Below are 26454 nucleotides of genomic sequence, written 5' to 3'. Positions count from 1 at the left end.
CTTGAGCTGGTATTAGTGTAGATGTTATTGAGCTGAGCTGGCATCAGTGTAGCTCTTATTGAGCTGAGTCAAGCTGAGCTTTCATGGCATCAGAGATATTGGTTTTTTTCTGAGCTGGCATGGCACAAAGATGTTAGTTTTTGAGCTGAGCTAAGCAAAGAAATTACTTTGCACAGCACAGATATGCAGCTAGCTTCCTTGACTGAATTTGGTCTTATTTCCCTAGCACGATGCGAGACAAAGCTAACATTTGTGTTTCTTCTCCAATGTCAGCTGAAACCCAGATAACAAGAAGTTACATTTAAGAACAATGATGTGAGTTTTGCTCAATTCTCACATACAGCATAGCGCTATACCCACGCATTACAAGGTCGAACAACAAGGCTGGTGATTGCAAACTGCTGATGTGCACTAGCTATGTGTAGCATAATTGTAAGAGTTTATTATCCCTACATTGATTCAGAGCTTACATTAATCACAGGAAAATCACACAATGTTTACAGACAGTTCCAATGATTTCTCACTTCTTTCATCAAATGGGAAACATTAGCAACGGTTTGTACAATGAAAAGGAACAATGTGTACACTGCCCCACATAAGATACGTGGTTATCAGAAAATGCCTACGTGTTCCAATTGCATAGTGTGTTACTATACATTCCGTGACACATACCTAAAGTTATAGCATGTCACTTTTAATAAAAGTAAAGGGTTTTAGAGCCAGTTTTAATTGGTTTGATTATGTATATTGTATATAGGCTCAAAACACTCTGAGTTATGAAAAGCCAGTTACTCCCCACAAGGCCAGGGCAATACAGGCAAGAGTTTCAAAATCCTTACATATGATAATACTTTTGTCATGAATTAATACTGTAAATGAAATAAGTTTGTTTGGCGGCAGAGTGCGTGGCCCCTGGTGGGGTCCCACAGAGCGCAGCGCTGGATACATAGAAATAAGAGAAGCAAGTCCAAACCAGCACAGAACAATGGCAGTTACCAGTGGCAGAGCACATAGGGCCCGGCTGGGTCCTGCAGAGAGCCGTGCCAGAGGCCTGCAATCAAACAAGAACGCCGGCACCACAAGCTGGGAGGCCTTCCACGTGGAAATGGAGTGGAGAGGACAAGGCACAACAGCTGATGGCAGCGCTGAGAGGGGAGGCAACAGAGCTGTTGCAGGCCATGTTCCGAAGGCGTGTATGGACGCCAGGGGAGTCCCTGGCCTGATTAGCAACAGACCTGGAGAGGGAAGCCTGGAAGGCGTACATAGACGCTGCCACCCGAGAGCAAGAGGAGCAAGCCCGGATGGTACCGGATGAGCTCCACAAGTACCTGCACCTTTCTAAGCCCCAGTCACTACAGACTGCCCTGCAACTCACCCAAGAATGGGAGGAATGACCAGGGAAGAAAGCGGTGGTTGGCCGCAACCCACCGCCCAACAGGCTGAACAAGAGGAAGGCAATGCAGCCCAGAGTATCGCCTCGTTGGCAAAGGTCCTGCGGGAGAGCATTGCCGTTCAACAGGCCACATCCACGCCTACTGTCCACAGCAAGCACCATGGCCAAGATCTGACCAGTCACCAGCGGGATATGGAAGAGGGCTGAAGTACAAGGGGAAGCTTTGGTCCATGTCTCCAACCCCAAACAAACCACCAGCACACCAGTCATCATGGGGAGAACCAGTATTGGGGTGCATCTCCATCTAACTGCAGGGTGGAGGGTGTGCCCTGCACCACGTTGATAAACACAGGATGCACCATCACCCTGGTCAGACCCAATATCCTTCATGCAGCTCGCCAGACCAGCTGGGCTAAAGTGACAACCACAACAGCGGACGATGATGGGACAACTACCTCCAATGCGAGGAAGAGGATTACTGCAGCTGCATCTGGGGGAGACCACCTTCAACCAGGAGGTCTGGGTCGCCGACATCCAAGACCAATGCATCCTAGGGCTGGATTAACTTCAACAGATGAGAGGGCGGTTGGATCTGACGAAAGGGACAGTGACCTTTAGAGCAGGCCTGCCGCTCCTTCTAGAACCAGCCACCCCATCCAGCACAACAGGCTTCACAGGAACCTTGGTACATGCCAGCCCTTTCAAGGGCTCCTGCAAAAGGCATCGGCCAGGGCTGAAACACAGACGGAAAGCCAGTGTGATGGCTTCTGCCATCGCAGCCAATCTTTCTATCCATCCATGGTCCCTGCAGCTGTCAGTCCTTTTAAGGGCTACCAATGGTGAGCGTCAGCAAGGCATCAACCAAACATCAAACTCAAGACCACAGCGAGCGTCACCCCTTTCAAGAGCTCCTGCAACAGACATGGGCAGAGCAAGAGAGCAACGACTGGTCCCAGCATCAACCCCCAGACCCCAGTGAGCAACAGCCCTTTCAAGGGCTCCTGCAAAAGACGTGGGAAAGGGGAAAGAGCGGTGACCAGTCCAAGGATCAACCCCCAGATCCCAGCCAGCGTCGGCTCTTTTGAGAGCTCCTGTAAAAGACGGAAGTAGAGCGAGAGAGAGGCGACAGACACCAGCATCAACCCCCAGACCCCAGCGAGCATCAGCCCTTTCAAAGGGCTCCTGCAACAGGTGTCAGTACAGCATCATAGACCGAGGCTGGCAGCAGTGCCTCTTTCCACTGCAGCCGCCTCTCTGGTTGTCACCGCACCCAGGATGCACCCGGCTTCATCACCGGTGCCATAGACCCCCTCTCACCAGTTCAGGACGTGCAAGGGACTTTCCCCAAGGTGAGGCGCGGACACAACGACCCCATCGGCCACCTGCTCACTACAGGGAGTTTCTGTCTTTCGCTGCCCAGCCCAATTGGGCAATGGAACCGTACTGGTTCAAAGAGCCTTGCGCTACAGTCACCAGGGGAGGGTTGTTTTGTTAAACAGTGATCATTGCATCTCTCACTAGCCGAGCCCTGACTGTGCAGCCTAATAGCAGAATGGAAAGTAATGTTCTCCCCTCCACACTCCACCTGTGCTTTATGCTTCTTACAGATTAGGAACTGTGACAAGAAATGGGGCGTGGCTAGGGTTCCACTTGTTTTGCTTTATTTGAAGAACGAGGTCGCTATTTTTCTGTCTGCGCTAGCATTTACCTCGCCTAGGGCTGTATGAGGTGAAAGTAACAAAAACTAAATAATATATATGCAAACTGATAGTAATATATAAATAAAATATATATAATAAATGATCTATATACTATAACAAAATAGGATACCTTAAACTGAAATGTAGTTCTTTGAGCAGTGTACATAAAAAACAGCTTCCCTTAAATGGCAAAATTCAATTTACGCAAGGGGGCGCAAGATCATCATTTGAGCTTTGTACTTTTGCTCCACGGTTTATTTAAATACATTTTATTTGAACTGTGCAAGCAGTGTCAATCATTTCCCTCAGCTTCGCCCACGTCCATCAACGAAATCGGGGCTTGCTCTTGTCTGCCAACACGTTCAACCAATCACAGCTAAAATTAGTTGGAACCCAAATAACAGCAGACGACGAGTTCTGGCTCCGACCTTCACAGAAGGACCGGGCTGAAGTTAGTTACTTATTCGCGATTCGAGGGCTGAAGTTAGTTACTTATTTCCGATTGGAGGCTGAAGTTAGGTACTTACTCGCACAATTACGTATTGAATATTAGTTCACATTCTAAGGGCGAATTCACGTCTGGATGTGCCACCTCCAGCAGGGTATAATTTTAAAGCATTTACTTAACAGTACTGTTAAGTGCTATTTAGTATGCAAAATATAGCATTTATTATGAATTATTTTTCCTAAAATGGATAATATCAAAACAAGCAAAGAACAAAACAGTAAATAAGAGGCAGCAGAGACAGAGACAAATGTAAAATCGCAGATTGAGCAGCATCTTCAGTCTGTTTGGGAACTGTGCATTTGCACAAAGCTCACTCAAGATCTAAAATGATACGCTGCTGGAGGCGGCACATCCAGACTATCTATCTATGTAAATTCCCCATAGAATGTGAGCTAATATTCAATACGGAATTGTGAAATAAGTAACTAAACTTCAGCCCTCGAATCGGGTATGAGTAACTAACTTCATCCCGTTCATTCTGTAAAGCTCAGAGCCACCATCCAGAACTCGTCGTCTGTTGAGTGTCAGTTTTGGGTTCCAACTAAGCTAGCTATGATTGGCTGAACGTGTCGGTGGACAGCAAGCGCAAGCCCCGATTTCCTCTCTAGAAGTGGGAGAGGCTGAGCGGAATGATGGACACTGTGCTTCCGCAATTCAAATAAAATGTATTTAAATAAAATGTGGAGCAAAAGTACACAGCTCAAATGAAGATCTTGCACCCCCATGCGTAAATTGAATTTCCATTAGCGGTTTTTTTTTTGTTTGTTTTGTTTTGTTGTGTTTTTTGTATACAGCTCAAATAAATAATTAAATTTCAATTTCATTATTTATATAATTAAATTCAATTTAAGGTACGGTGTTTTTTGTCCCTGACTAAATTGAATTTCGATTTAAGGTATGCTGGTTTGTTGTTAATAGATTATTTTCTTGTTAATGGACGAGTTTGCATTATTGTTACTTTCACCTCTCATAGGGCTATACCGCAGAACTTGTCTATGGAAACCAAGGTTTTTTTTGTTTTGTTTTGTTTGTTTTTTTCGTCTAGGAGAGGATGTGTACTGGAAGGCTTAATGTTCTACAGTTTGTGGAGCGATATCGTGTCAAAAAAAACTTTACTGAGTATATAATTATTTAGGTCGTATGTCTGACTGTTTGTTAGTCACAGTTCCATCTTACATACACTGTATAGAGAGAACAGCTTATCCAATTGTGATGAGGCTTAAGAGCATTCTATATTTGAAGCATCTATGATGCTGATCTCATTATTCATGTTACCATCCATTCTAATTAGTTACATCCACACTGGATGGCACTATACTTAATATTTAAATAGTCCTTATAAATGCACTTATTCTTTAAAAATAAATAAAATAAATAATTATCACAGTAAATTAAAATGTCAGGGTCTGTTCCTCTGTTCCTAGGCGCTGATGTCAAGAAAAAACCAAAGACGTGGCTTAACATTCCTAGGTGTAAGTTTATTAATATGAAACTGGTATATACATGCAGCTATCAATGACTCCACAGAATAACCTTACATTAAAGTCCAATAAAAAATGTCTGGTTTAAGAATAATCAAATTATTATCAAATTTTATTATATTCCCAAGGTACTGAGCTGCCACTATGGCACCACATGCACAGAAAATTTGTCCTGACTACTTTTGATAGTGATATGAAGTTTATGACAGTATAGTCAAAAAAAGTTTTGACAGTATATGTCAATACTATATATTATATTATTATATATATTATATATATATATATATATATATATATATATATATATATATATATATATATATATATATATATATAATTTAATCTGGGACAGTAGCCCCATGGGTTTAAATTAAGGCCAACCAACAGTTTGTGTCAAATAACATGTTCTAATCTAATTGAACACAATGCATTATGTTGCTGTTTTTTTTTGTTGTTGTTGTTGTTTGTTTGTTTGTTTTTCCACTGTACATCAGCAGTTGAAAACAAGACACATTCTTAACTTAGAGTTGTAGTTACATTTTACTAGCTTCATATTTGTGGACCCCATCCATACCATATTCGTTACTATTGCAATGATCTTTTGTAATTGTTATCTGTATTGTCGTCCTCTGATACATTATCAGGAAAGTATTTCCTTTATATTTCTATCAAGGTTGTAGTAAATGGGGAAAATATTATTTTGAGGGAAGCTCCAGCCTCGTAGTTACACACCCCCAGACAGTAAGCTGCATCTCATTAGACTGCGCTGTAGTAGGTCGCGCTGGCAAACCCCTTTGTTCTGAGGAAAGGGCGCTCAAGCTGCTGTTTCAGTCATTTTCAGTGTCTTTATATTTCACAGAAAAGATGGGGCCGGATTGTGATTAAAGGGAGATAACGCCGCACTGTTAAAAAATATCAGAAACATTTTCACGAAAGCGACAGGGCAGCTGAGTCTTTGCATTAACATTTTCAATCTCTTTGCGGCTGATGAAGAGAAGAAGACTGCAGTGGTTTTGTACAGCCGGGGAAGCATATCTTTGAATGAAGCAGTACATATGAAGCTGATTCAACTGGAAACCGTTTTGCCCTTTAAATGTATGAGCAGCTAGGCTACTGGCTGGAGGGATACGTATCATATAATGCTGACATAAAGCAAGGGCATCTTGATGAGGCCAAGGACTGGAAAATTACACGGAATTCGGTCATTTAATTTCTTAAAACTTCCTGGACCGTCACCACTGATCCCCATAATCACGAGGAATGTTTCCGTTCAATTGAGATAGTAAAACACGTAGGTTACTCTGCAGTAATAATCGAATGCTTAAAAAAAAAAAAAAAAAAAAAAAAAAAAAAAAAAAAAAAATATGATGATAAAAATGATTCCAAAATGCCCCAGAACCAAGTTGCCTGTGGGGGCTGCTCTGTGTGTATTTGTGATCTGCTGGCTGTATATCTTCCCAGTTTTCAGGCTTCCTAGCGACAAGGAGATTGTGAACGAAGTATTGCGGCAGAGAAAAGCGTGGAAGAAAAATCAAACAGGAATCTCAATATACAGGTACTTTGTTCAGTCTAAATCATAACAGTGATTTTGTTGCAACGAACTAGCCCCCGGTGGCTTGAAATGTAGTGTTTCAGGCTGCTGAATTTTGCTTTTAAGCAATCCACATTTCTATACTTGTCTAAGCTTTTTGTTTGTTGGCTCTGTATTATTTGCTAAGGCCTGATTTTCACATTTGTCTCAGGCTGGTCATAAAGCTGTGTAAAATAACCCGTTAGTAGCACTCGGATATTAAAGATTCTTTCCAAGGTTATAAAGCATATTTTTAAAATGCATATTCGGCAATAATAATCTAATGCACTAGACTGTTTTAAAAGACAAACACTGAATTAAACCATGCATCACTGGACTGCAAAGATGCACGAATCAGTAGAAAGAATAGGCAACTGGAGCCACATTTCTGCAGGCTTTATTTCAAGGCAGTTAAACGCTAGAAGAAATATAAATAGTAAACCGGTGTGTCTGGGGAGGCCAGGCTTCATTGAGCCACAAAGACGACTTGCTAATGATGTGTTGGTTCAATTGTAGATAGATGTTATGTAAACATGGCAGTAAATAAAAACAGATAACGAGTGAAAAGGCATAGGATTGTACAAAATACATTCTAAAATTACTACTGAAAATGTACAGTTTGAAAAATCTGCCTTCTGCTGAGTATGCAGGATGTCTTCAAATAGTGAGCAAATCTGCATTATCCACACCACTGCTGTGTAAAATGGTCCACACACACACACACACACACACACACACACACACACACACACACACACACACACACACACACACACACACACACACACACACACATATTTAAATGTATTTATTTTTTACACAGCAGTAGTGTGGATAATGCAGATTGGTGTAAATATGTAGGACCCATATTCACATCCCTTTGGCTTGAAACTAAAGTAAAAGTTAACATGATGTTATATGGCCATACATAAAAGACAAAGATAAACTCAAAGCCAATTTGGTATATCATCTTAAACATCTTCCGTTTCATCAAAATGCCTTATTGAATTGAAATGAAGGAAATACAGGTTTTAATATTTTAATTGTGTTTCTTTTTTTTTTAATAGTTTCACATCCTAAATTATTACCTCATTATATTTAGTATAAAAAACAGTACCTTAAGTGATGTTACTTTTTAAAAACACGGTGAGCAATCCTTTTAATTTTAAGGCTTATAGGTATATATAATAAGTACATTACTTTGATAAAGTAATCTATTTTGTCAGCTGTTTTGAGTTTTGTGTTATGTAATGAAATACCTATTGGAGATTGTAAACTGGGATTAATTATAAATGAAACATTAATATCTGTAATGGGCAGGATTCCATCCACCTAGTTTGATGTTTTTGAGTGTATAGTATGTAATGGTCCTCCAGTTACTATGTTTTAGTGCCTAGTTTGGAACACAGAGGGGTCACATGTTTCACTGTTATATTTGTATTGTGCTTTTATGGTTTGTACTGTTAGATTGTCCTGTCATAAATGATTTTTAAATTTTTTTAAAGTTTTAAATGCATCTGTGTTAAATTGTTATGATGTTCTTCATACATCATAATTAGGGTTGATTTTCGGTGCTTTACCCCACCTTTTCTAGTCTCATTTAAGAATTAAATTGATACCTGTTAAGTCATTTGTGTATCTCAATCACAACCAAGAAATGTGTTAATAGTAAAATTGATTTAATTTACAGTTTTTTTTGTTTTGTTTTTTTTCTGTGAAACAACTAAATTAGCTTTTAAAGTGGTCAAGTCTTTATTTTTGATTAATAAGCATAATGTACAAACATCACAACATGTTAATAAGCTACTAATCTTTATTAAAAGCTATAATAAAAAATAAAGTATTTTATGCTGAACACACTTTTAGTCATTCTGCAGGACTGTATTTACATTAATAAAGAGGAGTAGTATTTGTTTTGAAATGAAAAAGTGACTTACTATTTAAAAGGCTATTTAGTTGTTTCATAGAAAAACCTCCTAAATGAAATCAATTTACTGTTAACGCGTTTCTCGGTTATGATTGAGATACGCGAATGGCATAACAGGTATCAATATAATTTTGAAAGGAAAGTAGAAAAGTCGGCAGAAAACACAGAAAAACAAAAGTTCTAATCATAATCATGTTGTTCTTTATACAGGGGTACCCCTATTGAATTGTAAGAGAGTGTAGAATAAAATGTCAATTAGGGGAGGTTTTAATGTGATCAACTTTAAAATTGTGAATGTAATACATGTATCTAACGTTTATGTTCTTTATTGGGGATATTTCTGTTCTGGTAGTTCTTGAGTAGCACTTGCAAGAGCATCTTTTTAGTGTATTAGTGACAGATGGTGGAACCTAGCAGAAAAACAGTACATTTCACTTTGTGCTGGAAACTGCCATTCCTCTTCGGGGAGCAATTTGCATTGCAATTTTAGCTTAACTGTTGCTAATGAATTTAACTTAACTGTTGCTAATGAATTTCCAAAGGTAATTTCCTCTTTTGTTTCTCCCCCTTTTAGGAAGCTAGTGGGGGAGTGCTGTGACCCCAGGAACCTCTTTGCAGTGACAAAGCAGAACACACCGCTGGGCAAGAACCTTTGGTATGATGGAGAGTTTTTCCATTCACTTACAGTCAACAATGACACCTACTCTCTCTTCATAAAGGTATGGGACAAATACATATATATACACATATATATATATATATATATATATATACACAGTGCGTTGCAAAAGTATTCAGACCCCTGACCAATTCTCTCATATTACAGAATTACAAAATGGTACATTGAAATTTCGTTCTGTTTGATATTTTGTTTTTAAACACTGAAATTCAGAATCAATTATTGTAAGGTGACATTGGTTTTATGTTGGGAAATACCACCCAGGCACTGCCAAGAAAAGGCCGTCCCTCAAAACTCAGTGCTTAAACAAGAAGGAGACTTGTGAGAGAAGACACAGAGAGGCCAACAATCACTTTGAAGGAGCTACAGAGTTCAGTGGCTGGGAGTGGAGTAATGGTGCACCAGTCAACCATATCAAGAGCTCTGCATAACACTGCTGTATGGGAGGGTGGCAAGAAAGAAGCCGTTACTCAAAAAGTACCATCTGAAAGCACGTCTGGAGTTTGCCAGAAAGCATGAGAGTGACCCAGCTGCGATGTGGGAAAAGGTTTTGTGGTTAGATGAGACCAAGATAGAGCTTTTTGGCCAAAACTCAAAGCGCTATGTGTGGTGCAAACCTAACACTGCCTATGTCTCAAGACACACCATCCCTACAGTGAAGTATGGTGGTGGCAGCATCATGCTGTGGGGATGCTTCTCATCAGCAGGGACTGGGCATCTTGTTACAATTGAAGGAAGAATGGATGGAGCAAAATACAGGAAAATACTGCAAGATAATCTGCTTCAGTCCGCTAAAAAACTGAAGCTTGGGAGGAAATTCACCTTTCAGCAGGACAATGATCCCAAGCACAAGGCCAAAGCAACATTGGAGTGGCTCAAGAACAAAAAGGTGAATGTCCTACAGTGGCCCAGTCAAAGTCTTGATCTCAATCCCATTGAGAATCTGTGGCACTATTTGAAAATTGCGGTCCACAAGCGTCGTCCAACCAACCTGAACAACCTGGAGCAAATCTGCCAAGAAGAATGAGCCAAAATCACACCGACACTATATGCAAAGCTGGTACATACTTACCCCAAAAGACTTAAAGCTGTTATTTGCAGCGAAAGGTGGCTCTACCAAAGATTAATGTGTGGGGGTTGAATACTTATGCAAACAAGATATTTCAGTTTTTTATTTTTTCTTAAAAATATTTCCCAACATAAAACCAGTGTCACCTTACAATAACTGATTCTGAGTTTCAGTGTTTTAAAATAAAATATAGAACAGAACGAAATTTCAATGTACAATTTGTTTCAGTAATATGAGAGAATTGGTCAGGGGTCTGAATACTTTTGCAAGGCACTGTATATTTATTTATTTATGTTTACGTGAGGACATTTTTGGCTGTAACCTGGCATAATTCAAACTTGTTTGCCTTAATTCAGAAACATTTGTTTTCTTAAAAAATATGTATGTATAGAATTTGAAAATTGTCAATATTGCTTTTACCATTTAGAGTGGAATTAGCCTCATTGTTCTTTGCTGTACTTTCTCAAGGTGACCAGAACTGAGGCCCAGAGCCCAGGACATTAATTTGTAGCCTGTGACAATGGAGTGTATTTATACGGTATACCCTACATATTTTCAGCTTGTATTGAGCAGGGGGCAATATTCATACCTTGTTTCGAAATACAGTATACCTCAGAGACATTCCTTTGAGTTAGTATACAAAAGTCACCTCTGTGTTGATGAGTCTGCAGCTGTGTACTAAATGCAACATACTGCAGATATCGCTGTGTAAATTACTGAGCTTGAACAATCAGAGTCCGAGAATATTAATACACTTTTTAGCTGCAAATGAGATGGCAGTTGTGTAACTCATTCTGTTTTACGTACTTTATTTAAAGAAGTGGAATTCAGGAAACAGTAGTTTAAAAGTTTAGATAAGGAGTATAGGCATTAAAGGATAGACGTTAACCCGGTGGCCAAGTGACCACTACAGTGCTTCCGTCCGTGCAGTGATGTTTACAATGGTTTATGGCACATAGAAGGGAAAGTTGATTTTCCAGATTTTGGAAATGTGCGTTCCCAGCGTTGTGCAGTGCAAGTTTGGTTCAATTAACATTGTTCCAGGGGTCGGAGTTCCTCAAATTGCATGGACAAATTGAAGAATCAATTCAGAAGAAATAGCGCAATGAACTTCACTGTCTAGAAAAAAAAAAAACAATGCCAACCATATTACATTGAAAGTATTGATACTGATGGTCGCATTGCTGAGTGAAGAGGGGGAACCCCGTAATACATATATTAATAGCACATAGCTAAAAAAACAATAAACTTTGCATTTGGTAGTAGCATAGTAGCAGCAGCATACTGTATTGGCACAACTTCTGCACAGCACTTTAACAAATCTATGTGTGCTGTGATGGAATCAGTTGTAAACCTGGATGGGCCACAATTAGGTAACTAAATCGATGTTTTTGTAGTAGCATTCTAAGATCTTACACAGTCGTTGTAAACAGCTTCAATGATAATGCGGTTCTTATGATGCATGGCAAAGGACAGGGTCAGGTGGGGTTTTACGAGGAGAAATAAAACTGCTATCATAGTGTGCTGCCTCTATTTGTTTTAACTACAATTTCAATTGTTTTCTAACTGTATTTGTATGTCTTGCTGTAACTGGGTAGAGTTCTGCACGAAACAATAATTCTACACACAAAGACATTGCAAAAGGTGTGGTTTAAATGTCTGTCATTGAGTTCACAACGTTTCTTTTGTTAGTTCTGTGATTGTGCACGTCATAAGCAAGGTTCAAAACCAGGTGCGTTTGCACAAGCTGTATTGTCATTTCTCACCTGCATGGTTGAGAATTCAAAATATTTCTGTTCAATTTAAAAATGAATCAATGATGACCAAAAAATGGTGTCATGTTGTGTGAGCTACATTCATTGATCAGTTAAGACAACTTCAATTAAATATAGCTGTGAGCTTTCAACGGCATTGGATCCACAAGTTTTGTGAATAGGGCCCATGGTCTCAGAAATGAGAAGAGTGACATTTTAAGGTATATTTTGTATCATATTCTGATTAATAAGCCTATTGTAACATGTGTTGTTTACAATGTTACAATAGATTTGTTAAAAGCCATATACATCTTAAGTAGTATTGATTTAAATGGCCTTCTTCTGCTGTTAATGAGACGCAGGGGTGTTTCTTAATAAAAGAGCCTGCTTTGTGTTGATAGGAGAGCCCATTGCAGTTGCCCTTGAAGAGGTGCTCTGTAGTCGGCAACGGTGGAATCCTGAAGAACAGTGGCTGCGGTAAACACATTGATCAAACCGATTTCATCATGAGGTAAACAGCTTTTCTAATTAGATGTTATTTATACTGATTAGATATACTAACATGCTGGTCCCTTTCTGTATAGACATTAGGAAATGTTAATTTTGTGAAGCTGATAATCTGGGCTGTATTTTTTTCATAGTTAAAATTGCTGTTATTTCACAACACATCACATATTTCACGATTAAGCATAATATCTATTAAATTAAAAAAACAAATAGCGCTGTCACATTGAAAATGTATAATTTATCTACAGTTATTGTACAGCAAATGTTCCTAAATATTGCAATACTTACCTGAACAACAGTAAATGCTAAATTGCAGAATGTTTCAAAGACATTCTATTTTTACCACCAGCAAAGCGCTACAAATAGTGAGGAACAATGCATAATGCATTAAATGCATAATATACTACAGTGAAGTTTGATGTCATATTGTTGACATCTTTACAAAAGTTAAAATACAATTTCTGTTTCTGTATCAATAGAGGGTGGGTCTCAGTTCAGTGATTTTAATTTTTTTTATTTTCACCAATATCAAGGGAAAGCCTGATGAACAACTTTTGCATAAATGAATGTCCAGCACTGCCATCTACTAGAGCTGATTAGCCTTCAGGTCATCAACTTCAAAGGCCTGCTAGTACGAACATAAAGCCTGTGTAAACAAACAATAAAACAGGATGTTTGGTGTATTAAAAGTTAGCATATAGGGGCTTGACAGCTGTGTTTGTAATGCTACTAGTACAATGTAATTCATCCTAGACCCATCTTAAAGGCAGGTCATCTCACCTCCCTGAATTACATTCATGCACCCTGCATTGACCGGTATAATAATTAAGCTGGATGGGTCTCTCAATAACATTTCAGGAGCTTACATTAAACTAGGTTAGCTGTAATAAGGGACATACTCAACTAAACACTCAAGAATGATGTACCCTTCACCATGTAAGCAGGACTGTCCCGTTACAGACCTAAAAATACATTAAATTGTCTAAATCATGTCTTTTTTAATTAAAACCCAAAACATCCCTACACACTTACTTGGTTGAATTTTGAAAAATGGGCCTCAGGGTGGGGGAAACACTTGGGAAGCTGATGACCAAAATAAGTAAGGAAGCAAAGTTGAGTGAACTACAGTTACAAATTATTCAATTCATTTCAGTGCAGTACAAATCCTCTCCAGTGCTGAGATAGAAACTCACCAAGTAGTGTTTGTATATCATAAATATGAATCATAAGAAGCATCTGGACAGCAGATCTCATTGAAGTAAAAAACAAAACCGTTGTCTGGGTTACTTCCTGCAGCAGGCACAAAACAAGCCCACAAAGCAGAAAGTAGCCCCTGTAAGCGCTGCAGGCCGACATCCTTGAACAGCCACAGGGTTGTTACTTAAAACAACATTTAACCTAATAATTTCTTTATAGGCTAAATAACATTTATCTTTTGAATTACTAATTATTAATTTTAAACAAATAAAATAATCTTTTTTTTCTAAATTACCAACTCTTTCGGCATTGATTTCTGACTAATCACATGATTGTTTCAGATGTTCGATTTTAAATCTAGTACGAATAATTTATAACTAAAAAAGGCGATTGTATGGTATATAATAGTGTTGATAGTGTCATTCCTTAATTGGCACATAATGACCATTATCATTATCATTATCTGCAAGTTAAGGCTTTCCAAGTCAGTTATTAACGCTTAGTTCCTACCATGGTACCCATAGTCTACCAATATTTCCATGCAAGTTAAGACAAAAGACAAGCCAGCAAAAAAAGTTGACCCTAGGTATATGGTTTACCATGGTTTCACTATGCTTTTACACATTTTGCAGTGTTTTTAATATGGTAAACTTTTATAAGGGGTGTCTGTGAAGTGCCTAAAGGAGAATTCTTACAACCCTGGGGGGTTTTAATGGGTACATCAGCACTACATGAAAATGAAACATAAACTACCCCACCTTGCTGTTCCGAATGTATTTGTTCATTGTATAATAATCAGTATGTGCTCAAACATCTGCATAATGCCACACTGCTATGTCCAAAATCACTGTTCTCGAGCATCTCTTCTGAGCCAAAAAACATGAGTTCAGCATGTACCCTCACTTCTGCTCTGAAACGTACCGGTGCATGCCCAGTGAAGCGTTGTATAAGCTATATTACCTCCGTGTGGAAACACACCAGTCTTTGTGACAATCATGGTCTGTCTAATTTTCCATAAGGAAGGAACTTGTACCGGTTTCCTTCACATGTTGCATTTGATGTATTATGATTAATGTTGTATTCAACAGTATAATTTGTTTTATCTTTCATGTAGTGCTGTATTTAAACCATCACCCAGTTATGGCTAAAAGTTACTGTGCTTCCCAAATGTGCTAAGAATGTTTTTATTGCCTTGTCTAAATTCTATATTTTGTGTTTATACAGGTGCAATCTCCCCCCACTCTCCAAGCAGTACACAGAGGATGTTGGGACCAAGGCACACTTGGTGACAGCCAACCCCAGCATTATTGAAAAGAGGTAAAGATCATCTTTATTCGTATTCACCGAACACAAACCTAAAACTTTATGGATGATTTAGGGTCAATTTTTACAAAACAAGCAAAGTCATATAATATATATTCTGAACCCCTTCCTGAGGCTCAGAGAGCAGGTATTTGTGTTTTACATCAGGTGCTCATTCACTCGTGGTCTGCAGAACAGACTGTGGATGGTACTCAGGAACTTAGTCCCAGTATCTGGAATGGTCATTTTGATGGAAGTAGTAGCTTTCAGTAATACAAAATCAAAGTAATATTCATTTGATTTGAGCTAAGCAGGTAGAAAAACAATTTGACAAATGCCTTGACTAGTGTTGCCTTTACTGTGCACTTTCATTTAGCTTTGGATACCTGTGTCCAGCAGGTGCAGTTGGTGTACTTTTAAAGCATATTAAATTATTTAGCTTTGTAATAGCCCTGCCATCATTTTGTTGAATTTGTTCTGGAATATGAGAAATACACTTGAGCTCTTTGTGAATAAATGTTACTAAGAAAGTATAAATGCTTGAAGTATACATTATCTACCTACCAACAGTTAGTCTCTGAAATTCTGTGGAAATTGCAATGAAGTAGTTCACGTATAAGTAGACTGCCATGAGAAACAACCAGTCCCTTCATTGAGCTTAATGGGGGGCAGGGTAATCAGATTCAATGCTGTCAGTAGAACAGTAGCCTATTCTCAGAAGCATACAGTACAAGTGCTGTGGTATTGCAACCCTCTCAACTTTGTGATCCTAAATAAGGGATACTGACTGTCCTTAATTACAGCTAGACAAAAAAATTGAAAAGCTTTCCAGTGCTGTCTGCTTGAGGGTCTGTTTTAAACAGAAAATCAAACTAATGGCAGTTCAGGTGGAGATCTGTCAGCAGGGTCATACCTTTTTGTTTTTGAGACTCTTCTTCATAGAAGATAATAGATAAGTATCCTACAGTATATGTGTGCCACCTGTGTTCATTCTACAGGAATACAGCCTGTGTTTCTTAAGAATGTGGACTAAATAGTTTGACTCCTTGTCATACAATTTTAAGCCATTTGTTCATTGTATTTTATTGAGTTTACAACTATTTATTTATTTTTAATTAAATTGAAATTAGCATTTTAATTGTGCTCCTGACAAACAAGGTCTGTGTGGGACTGCGGTAAATCGCACTAACACCTATCTTACATTTCCTTACCCTGCATTCTCATTCCTGTGACCTTCTTAAGCTTATACTGCAGCATGCGTCTCTTCAGCCGTGTGCTTGAGAAGCTGTAAACGTGCGTGCCTGAGGATTTCAAGTAAAAAAATGTGGAAGGCCTGGACGTAAGGGCAGCATATTCAATTAAAATACCACTTGTTCATCTTTGCTTCAGATGTTTGGTACATTTTGGGGGATTTCAAGAAAGCAAGACTGGTTTCTGAATTAGACTGCTTTACTTCCCTCCTTAATAGGGATGTTATGTTAAATATAGATAAAGCTCATTTGCTTATGTTTATTTTATAATCTGATTTCTGGGTAACAGCAGGCAATAATATTTGTCCATAGTTTACCATTCTGTCCACTGTAGAAAGCAGGTTTTGTGTATTTTATGTTCTTGAAGGATAAAGTAGTTTCATCTGCAGGCATACAAGCTTTGCGTTTTGATACTCTGGCACTCATCTTAAAAGGGATGCTTTTAAGAGTATCACAACTTGAACTTCTCCTTAAAGGTACACTATGCATTAACTGAAAAAAAAATCCTGTTCAGTAGTAACTGTATATTTAACGCAATGCTGCCACCCATTCCCATTTTCAATATACAGAAATGGAAGTGAAGTATCAAAACTCACAAAGGAAAATATCCTATATTAGTCATTATATTTGTTGTGGTTCTTAAATTCAATAACCAGCCTTTAACCACTGCTGGTAATAAATATGATTGGGCTGAATTCAGCTATAAATATGATTGGGCCTGAATTCAGCTATAAATATGATTGGGCCTGAATTTAGTTATATTTTCTTCAAATTTGAGTACTCTGGGCTTATTATCAAACTGTTGATTAAGTATTCATATACGACTCTCAAACTCATTTATGGCTAAAATTGAATGTTTGTAAATACTGCTGTAATAGAGGTCAATGAGGACTACACTTACATAGCACTCAAATTGGATCCCCAAAGTATTTTTCCTTACCTGAGTGCTGAGCGGTTCGTATTTAGTTCTGCGGGGTGCGTGGTCAGGATGAAGAGGCTGGGCTCTTTCGGGGCTGTGTCTCAGCTGCTCATTTTCATTAATTTCTTCAATATTTGGGTGGTAGGTGGCAGTGCGCCACTGTGGGGTGCGATAATCATTTATTAGTATTTCCAGTCATGGTAGTTTCATTGGCAGTCTTAGTAACACGGCAAAGTTTTAACATTACTTCCCTTGATTTAAATTTTTCACTATATATCCAAGCATTTTGTTGGCCTTTTTTATAGCTTCCCCACATTATCTAGATGAAGACATTTCAGAGTCAACATAAACTCCCAGATCTTTTTCATGGATTCCTTCCATATGGTATTTATAAAGAACATTTTTATTGCCTGTGTGCAGTACCTTACACTTTACTGTATTAACCCCATTAAAGACACTGAATCGAAAAAGGACACTCAGTACTGCATCTCTAGCCAACCCCACCCCTTGTTCGCTGTATTTTTCACATACCTCTTTATAGACGTGCATACTGATAAATCCTCTCCTGATCACTCGTTTTATCACCAAACTCCTCAGTAATGCAATGCAAGTCATTATTTTATTACTATAACATCTTTGAGCACTGGGTGCGGAAGCAGCTATCTCCTTTGTTTGTGTCCATGTTATCTCTGTGGTGCATGGGGCTATGAGATACGCCCTTTTTTTTCGGCTTCATTCTGCTCCTAATGGTCACACTCGGCCATTGAAAGGTTTTCTCAGCATTTTCCGTAGAAAAAACAACTAGAGACCTGTGATTTACGTCTTTTTGATGATGTTGGACAGGGTCAAACATAGGACCGCAAAGGGTTAAATGTCATTTGTCATGTGTCTGCCCAGTTCTGAATGCTGTCTAGATCATTTTGAATGACCTTTGCTGCTGCAACGGTGCTTGCCACTTCTCCTATTTTTGTGTTGTCTGCAAATTTAACAAGTTTGCTTACTATACCAGAATCTGTCATTAATATAGATTAGGAAGAGCAGAGGACCTAATACTGATCCTTGTGGTACTCCACTGGTTACCTCGCTCCATTTTTAGGTTTCTCCTGTAATCACTGCTTTCTGTTTTCTACATTTTAACCGCCCTAATCCATATGCATACATTTTCTTGAATCCCTACTGCATTTAGTTTGAGAATTAATCTTTTATGTGGGACTTTGTCAAAAGCTTTCAGGAAATCTAAATAAACCATGTCGTATGCTTTGCAATTATTCTTTGTCGATGTTGCATCCTCAAAAAAATCAAGCAGGTTATACAATCTCCCCTTCCTAAAACCATACTGACTGTCTCCCAGGATACTGTTACCATATAAGTAACTTTCCATTTTGGATCTTGTTATAGTTTCCATAAGTTTACATATAACAGAAGTCAAGCTTATTGGTCTGTAGTTACCTGGTTCAATTTTGTCTCCCTTTTTATGGATTGGTATTACGTTTGCAATTCTCCAGTCTGTTGGTAGTCTGTTTCAGATGGTTTACTGAATTGCACTTTCTGTAGGAAGCTGGAATCATATAGAAAATATAAATGTTGAGTTCCTTAAATTCAATCCCTGTTTCTAGACCACAAATTACTATCCCCTTACATACACTGGCAGCTAGGTGTTGCAGGGGGGAAGGTTAATGGTTACACACTGGTATGCCAGTTGTACTGGGAGAGAAGACATGTTTGTGAAAACATGACTGATACAGAAAATGATTCCACAGCCACATCAAATTGCTCTTTTGACTCAGTATTACAAATATAGAGCTGTGAATTTTCTTTACTGTTTTTATGAAGGCACCTATTTGACTATCTGTATGTCAAACTGGCTTTTTCTCATTTGTATATAGTTGCTGAAGGTCAAGGCAATCACGTTTTTTTTTCATGTTTTGAATAGTTGCATTTTTTAAAACTATGATCGAAGGGCACAGTGTACTGTAGACAAGGCCAATGGGACATTATAGCCCTGGAGAGAGTCCAACGAAGAGCAACCAGACTAATCCCAGGGATTAAAGGAATAAGCCATGAAGATAATCTTAAAGAATTTACTTTATTTAGCCTAGAAATAAGAAGAATGGGGGGGATAGTTAACTCTAACCAATATTTCAAGCACTGTACCGAAACCAGGACCTAAAGACACTGAAATTAAGCAGAGATAATCTTAGGACAGAGGGAAGGAGACACTTCATTACACAGAGAGTTATGAGGGTATGCAATGGGTTAACTAGTCATGTTGTTGAGGGAGAAATGCGTGGATGCTTTAAAACCTAAACTTGACACAGTTTTGAGATCAATCAGCTACTAAGAACCGGATGTGTTTAGATGGGCTGAATGGCCTTCTCTCGTTTGTAAAATTTCTTGTGTATTTACAGCTGTGATGGGGATACATGTCAGACATGCATATTTTTTTTACATTGATTCTTAAGTTATTTTACCCTTTATTTTTAAAATATACAGTAATGCAATAAATAACAAAACTTGCATGCTTGTTCATATAAATTCAGGGAAACACATTGAAGCTACATGATCACTTGTGTTCTACAGACACATATTCAGAGAATCTCTACTGACTTATACAAAAACTATGGTCTGAAGTAGAAAGTAGATTGGCAGACAGCGACAGTGTTGTTTGACTTTGGAAACATGTTTTCATGCTTGGTTGGTACAAGTAATTTGGGCCAGTGTACTGTTAACTTATATTTCCTACTCCAGCTTGCTTGACACAGAAAGTAAAATATTTATTTCCTGGTTCAGAGCAATGTATATATATATATATATATATATATATATATATATATATATATATATATATATATATATATATATATATTGTGGCAAACAAAGGGGCCAGGTGATTAACGGCAGGTATGTGAGGGCAGAGCTAGTAAATGAGCTCTGCCCTCTCACTGAAGGGTGGCCAGGTAGGGGACTACAAGTCATAAAATGACCGTCCTGGAAAAAAAATACAATCCCCAACAGCAAGGGCAGGGTTGCAAGGAGGGGCCGCCCCACATAAAAGGGAATTAGTCAGGTTGTGGAGAGAGAGAGAGAGGAAGAGGTGAAGGTTGTGTGGTGCTAGATAAATATTGATTTCGTTTACTTGTCTTACCGTGTATGACCTGAACTTTTTGAATTTCCCTGTTGACTGTTTGACCCTGATTTATTGAGAACCCGACTTGTGAACTGAACCCTGCTATCATCGACCACATGCCAGGCCAGGAAATAAACATACAGGTACCGTCCTGTTGGAAGGAACTTTCTGTTGTGTGTGTTAATTTGTGTTAGTCTCCCGCATCATTTGTGTACAAGTTCTAATAACACTGAGGAGCTTTGTCACTACTATATATATATATATATATATATATATATATATATATATATATATATATATATATATATATATATATATATAATACATTTGTTCCATGTTGGAGATGGGAGGGGGAAGAAGGAATAAGATGCAAGTGGTGCAAGTGGAGAATTCTTTTTCCCAATTTGTAGAGATAGCTTGCATTACCTGAAGCTTGACTCTCATGGAAAGCTGTCATTGGCCCCTGCTGTTACAGTATAGCTTAGGAAGCAAAACACCACCTGTATTCAAATTTGGTCTATTTGACATTGTGATGGCAGTCATTTTGCATTAGTAACATGGCAAGACGCAACTGTGCACTGTATTAGAAAGAAACAAATGAATTCAGTGGTAACTGGGGCTATGTCGCTGTATAAATGTGATGTGTTCAAGCATAGTTGTTATTTTCTCTTGAAAAATGTATGACCACCTTGTGTTGCTGTGACAGTTTAATTTGCTAAAATGACAGAGTAATGACAGTGCACTTTGAAGACCTTGAGAGGATTAATTTTGGTGCAATATAAAATAATAGCGTGACTGTCTAAACACTGGGCACTGAATTTCTAAAAGGAAAAAGAAATGAAGCTAGAGGATTAACAACTGCTGGCATTGCTGACGAACGCTGTGTTTTGCAATAAGGGTTTAACCCTGTGGGCCCAATTTAAATAAAACACAGTCAGAGGCAAATGCAGCGATTTATTTATTTTATTTTTCTGTTCCATAGCACAATTTATCAATTTGTATTGTGATACACCTATATTGCTATTTCCATAAAGAATCACCTCCATATACATGACTGCAGTGTTCAGTTATATTTAAATGGCCACACTGGAACATTTCACAATTGTAATTAATACAACCTGACTAATTTCCTTTTCCTTGTGTACTTATTACAGATTTCAGAACCTGCTTTGGTCCAGGAAAGCGTTTGTGGAATATGTCAAAGCCTATGATTCAAGCTTCATTTACATGCCTGCTTTTTCCATGAAGCCTGGAACTGACCCCTCTATACGAGTTTACCACACTCTGTCTGACATCAGTGCCAACCAAACCGTCCTTTTTGCCAACCCAGACTTCTTGAGAAATGTGGGGAAGTTCTGGAAGAGCAGAGGGATCCATGCCAAGCGTCTATCCACTGGCATGTTCCTTGTCAGCTTGGCTCTTGGACTTTGTGATGAAGTGACACTCTATGGCTTCTGGCCTTTCTCGTTGGACTTGCAGGAGAAGTTTATAAGCCATCACTACTACGATAATGTTATGCCTTTTTCTGGATTCCATGCCATGCCAGAGGAGTTTCTTCAGCTTTGGCATCTCCACCAAAGCGGCACTTTACGAATGCAAGTTGGCCGGTGCGATGAGGAAGTGGGCTAGACCTCGTTGCATCTTATCATGGAGAACAAGCATTGGCATTTCCTTTGGACATATTTCTTCAGTTGATAAGGGCAAGTCATTTTAACAACTGAGCGTGTGACTTTTTAAAATTCCTTTTTTGTTTAACTGTGAATGCAATTTGTGGGATCATGTAAGAAAAGAAAAAAAGGAAACTACTGAGAAAATAGCTCGGCCTGCACTTTGCAAGGACTCATTTTAGCAAGTACATTATGTCATTACTGATAGGGCTCAGGGTGAGGACAGCATACTGTAAGTCCATTATTTTATTTTATTTTAACTCCAGCATAAGCTCTTTAGTTGTAACAGGGCTTTCCAAGATTGTCCCAGAGACATCAATCTGAACAAATGGTTACAACAATCCTTTTTCAAGCAGTATATACAGTAATGTACACACAAACAAATCCCAAGACACCACAACAATAATACGTAGAAAAGTAAACTAATAGATAATCTTAAAAAGATCTGTCTAAAAATTGACATCACATTTAACAGTCATAAACAGAGGAAAAGATATGCAAATTAATGAGTACCAGTATCCATTTTATATGGCGTGACAGCCGAAGTATAGCAGTCCTTATGGAACAGTCAGACGGCAAGAAAGGTTTATTGTGGAGATTGACCGTTCGTAGACTTAAATATCGTAAATAACCATTAGTGCTTTCATCTGGGAAAGCCAGGTTAAAGTAGAATACACATTACAATGGTGTGTGAAGTAATACTACTCATGCGTAAGTCTGCATATTAAATAACATGTCAAGCTTTTGTAAAATAGAAGTAATTTAGTCGCTGATTGGTAAACGGAATCAAAATATTCTATTAATGGCAATAGTAACTGTTTGTCAATATAAGGCCTAGTGAATCTGTTCACAGTTTATGATCTATAGACAGCATTCATTTTAGAGTTGGTTCTTACTGCTTAATGTAGGTGCTTTTTTGGAATATAGGCCTATATCTACAGCACCAATATATTTTTCTAGTTTCCTAGCAATCAATTCTGCATTAATGTTACATGATGCAGAAGAATCCAGGCTTAGAAAAATGCTTTATAGCACAATTACCAGTTCAGCAAAGGTGTGCCAATTACCAGTGTTGAACTTTGCTTTACATCACTGCATGGGTTCTTAACTGCAATAATATACAAGGAAAGGTCTTGTATATTAAAACAAAGGAAAAAAACAAATCGAAAGAAATCTAGAAAAATGCAGGAACATTGATTTCTAACATTTAAAAATGTGGAGACTGTTCACTTTGTCTTTTTTACTTTATGGTAACAGCATAGCTCATACTTACAAGCGCATGGCTTAAGAGAATAAGGCTTAAACACTGTAAAAAAAAAAAAAACGTATCTAGAATAGGATGAATGAAATCTGTTTGAACTCAAAAGTTAGGCTTTTCTACTTTGTACTGTGGTCAGCTTGAAGCTGGGAAACTGGTCGTCATGGTCAAAAATGACAGTACATTTATTTAGTGCTACTATGTATTGCTTATTTTGTGAGTTGCTTCAGTACACACATGTAGTAGCTAAACAGTCATTGATTGGTTGTCAATTTTAGGTAAGCAAATATACTCGCTCCATCCAGATGCTGGTCATCTGGGGCTCTAAAACCAACTAGTAACCAAGTAACTATTATAAAAAATAATAATTTAATGAAATCTGTTACTATTTTACAGTGGCTTATTAAGGACATTACGAAAAAAAAAACAGAAATACGTTATGTTGAGATGACAAGATAACATTTCTTGTGATCTCGACAAAACGCTTTTTAGTTTTTTCATGTCCTCAGCGAGCCACCATACCATTTCAACATGTCTTGAAACACATAAATAGGCATTTACTGTAATGTATGGGTAAAATCTTGTCTTAAAACTATTTTACATAAACTACAGTAATTGAGCATTTAAGCAATACTGTTTAATTGGGTTTGCCTGTTGAAACAAACCAACTCTGTGTGTCACAATCCCATTTTTCAACAAATAGACTATTCTATATACATTAAAAGTGAAATTAAGTGATACTCAAAATATAAAATGTTGCAATTAAGGAGTTATTAAATATATCTGGTTTATGTATGTTTCCAATTCCAGTAACCACTCTGAAGGCTTATAAACAGATTTTGGGCTTTGGCCACAAAAGCTTAAGTAAGGTACCAATACAGGACATTCCTACCATTGTCTATTGTAACATGTTTAAAATCCTTGTGCTCAGACCAGCTCCACAATACCTAGCACTTCAGCATATTGTCTGTCTGTTTTCCTGTATGTAATCATTTTTGTTCACTTTGAAGGTGTATATGTGCTTATGTGCTTCATGTTGTCTGAGAAAACACTTAATTTATCTGGTAGATGCTACTATACCAAAAATAAGAAAAAGCTGACATTTCAGGTAAAAGAAAAAGAAAGAAAAAAAACTTTAGCTACCTCGTGTATAGTAAATCTCAGTTTGAAAGCATGTAAAATTCTGTAAGTTGAGAAAATCCTGTTTCCACTAATAGGAAACAATATATGTTTTGCTACTTAGATTGCAGACAGAAATATCACAATGACTTTCCCATTTCTAGTAGTATTCCCAACTAGAGGGTGAAAACTGGCATTACTGCATGGCAAAAGGTCAGATTAGCCCTCCTTCCCCATTCACAATATTTTTGTTCTGCTTGCGTAAATCTGAATAATTACCTGAGTGCAGAAAACCTTTGTAATATATATATATATATGTATATATAAACCTAAACCAACTCTCTGGCAAGTGTTCTCCAAAGCAACCATTTCAATGGCAAGGAGTTAAGAGAAAGTGCATTCATAGGGACTGAACAGAATGAATATTGTTAAGCACATATACACCTTGCTATCTCTGAAATTGTAAAGTAGCATTCATTGGGTTTTTCTGTTTTATTTATTGTAATAGTGTGTTTTATATCATTTACTTTTTTTGGAATATTATTTTTGGAATGACAATTTAAAAAAATTATTATGTACGCCAACAAGGGTACAATAAATAAATAAATAAAAAAGTGAATGTCTTACAGGAAATAAGAAAATAAGGTCTGTGGTTGGTACTGTATGTGATCATGGGAATTGTATTTATGGCATGTGAATAAGGCTTTTGACAAATGCATGTGATTTTGTACAAGAAGTGGAGTCAATGAAAGAGGGTTTTTATTCAATCTTGAACTGAAGGAACCCTTACACATCATTCTATAATTGGAAATGTGGTTCTCTGTGTTTTTTCAGGGCAGCTGATGGTTTTATGTCAGATCCACTCATCACCTTGTTGTTTCTCCATCTTTTTTTTTCAGCCATTTTAAGTCTGATTTTGAAATGAGTCAACCATATTCTAGGAAAATCATGCCCAGCTTTATATTTTAAAATGCCTGTCACTGTTACAGGTGAATTTGATGGATGTAGTTGCTTTTGATACATTATAAAGTGGGTGAATATTTCAAATTGATGTTTTAATAGTGAAGTAAGGTCTTTGTGCACAGATATGATACAGTATTGATAGTTCATGACATTTCATGTAATAATTACAGTGGCACCAAGGCAAATACAGTGACCAAATTCTTTCAAATTTATGGAACTTATTGTGCAAATACTGTCAGAGGTGGACTGGGAAATTATGGGATTGATTTGGCAATTGTCATGCGTACTGTACATAGCCCTTTAAATCTGGCATTTCTAAAGCAGTTTGGTTATAAGGTTGGTACCTGAGTCCACCTTTTCTCTTCTGTAGTGGCCAAAGAATCCACCATTTTAATTGGCTAATATGGCCTCTACTTTGCATGTGAATATGCAGTGGATTGTCAAAGTGGAGCATAGAAGTAAAGTCAACACACTGCGCATGTGATAGGTAAATAGACAAAGTGAAGGCCAGTTTAACCAGATGTGCAAGAAAAGTAACCGTGAGGGGAACATGACATAACATGCAGATGTAGTAGCCATCAAACAGTCAATTCCCCCCAAGGTTTTCAAATGTGAAGAATGTACAGTCATTTAGGCCTCTCTCTATTGTATTGTGTCACTGTCTAGAGCTTTACAATTGTGTTAATGCAGTCTAGAAACAACTTTAAATGATTTCTGTGTGAAAGGAAATAGTGCAACAGCTAGTGTTTGTCGCTGTGTCAACAAAAGCATCATAGAACTGATTCGGCATTGCATTATCTGACTTCTGGACTCATATCCGTGAAATGTGAAGTAGTAAAAACTGATATGTATTAGTTTGCATAAGACAAGAAAATGGTTATTTAAATAATGGATGTCCCTTATAAGATGGTATGGTATGTTTAATATGTCATTTTTTATTTAACAGATTACATGAATTAGATTTCATCATAATAAAAACAAATGACAAATCCTTCAAAACATTTTACATTTTATGTTGTATACACAGTAGACGACTCTCACATTAAGAAACATGATAGTTACTG

The 26454-nt window shown here is 37.8% G+C and overlaps 1 protein-coding gene across 1 annotated transcript; it reads left to right on the top strand.

Annotated features, from left to right (window-relative positions):
• The first annotated feature begins 5851 nt into the window (after positions 1-5851).
• LOC121318379 (alpha-N-acetylneuraminide alpha-2,8-sialyltransferase-like) lies at positions 5852-24977 on the top strand. The gene is made up of 5 exons (XM_041254963.1): positions 5852-6637; positions 9154-9298; positions 12483-12592; positions 15010-15102; positions 21538-24977. Exons 1-5 carry the CDS (start codon positions 6447-6449, stop codon positions 22010-22012), a joined length of 1014 nt encoding a protein of 337 aa, XP_041110897.1. The 5' UTR covers positions 5852-6446; the 3' UTR covers positions 22013-24977.
• The last annotated feature ends 1477 nt before the right edge of the window (positions 24978-26454 follow it).

The sequence above is a fragment of the Polyodon spathula genome, chromosome 7 (genome assembly GCF_017654505.1).
Source record: "Polyodon spathula isolate WHYD16114869_AA chromosome 7, ASM1765450v1, whole genome shotgun sequence".
Lineage (NCBI taxonomy): Eukaryota > Metazoa > Chordata > Actinopteri > Acipenseriformes > Polyodontidae > Polyodon > Polyodon spathula.
The sequence above is the reverse complement of the archived record's forward strand: the minus strand, read 5'-3'. Positions and strand labels throughout refer to the sequence as shown.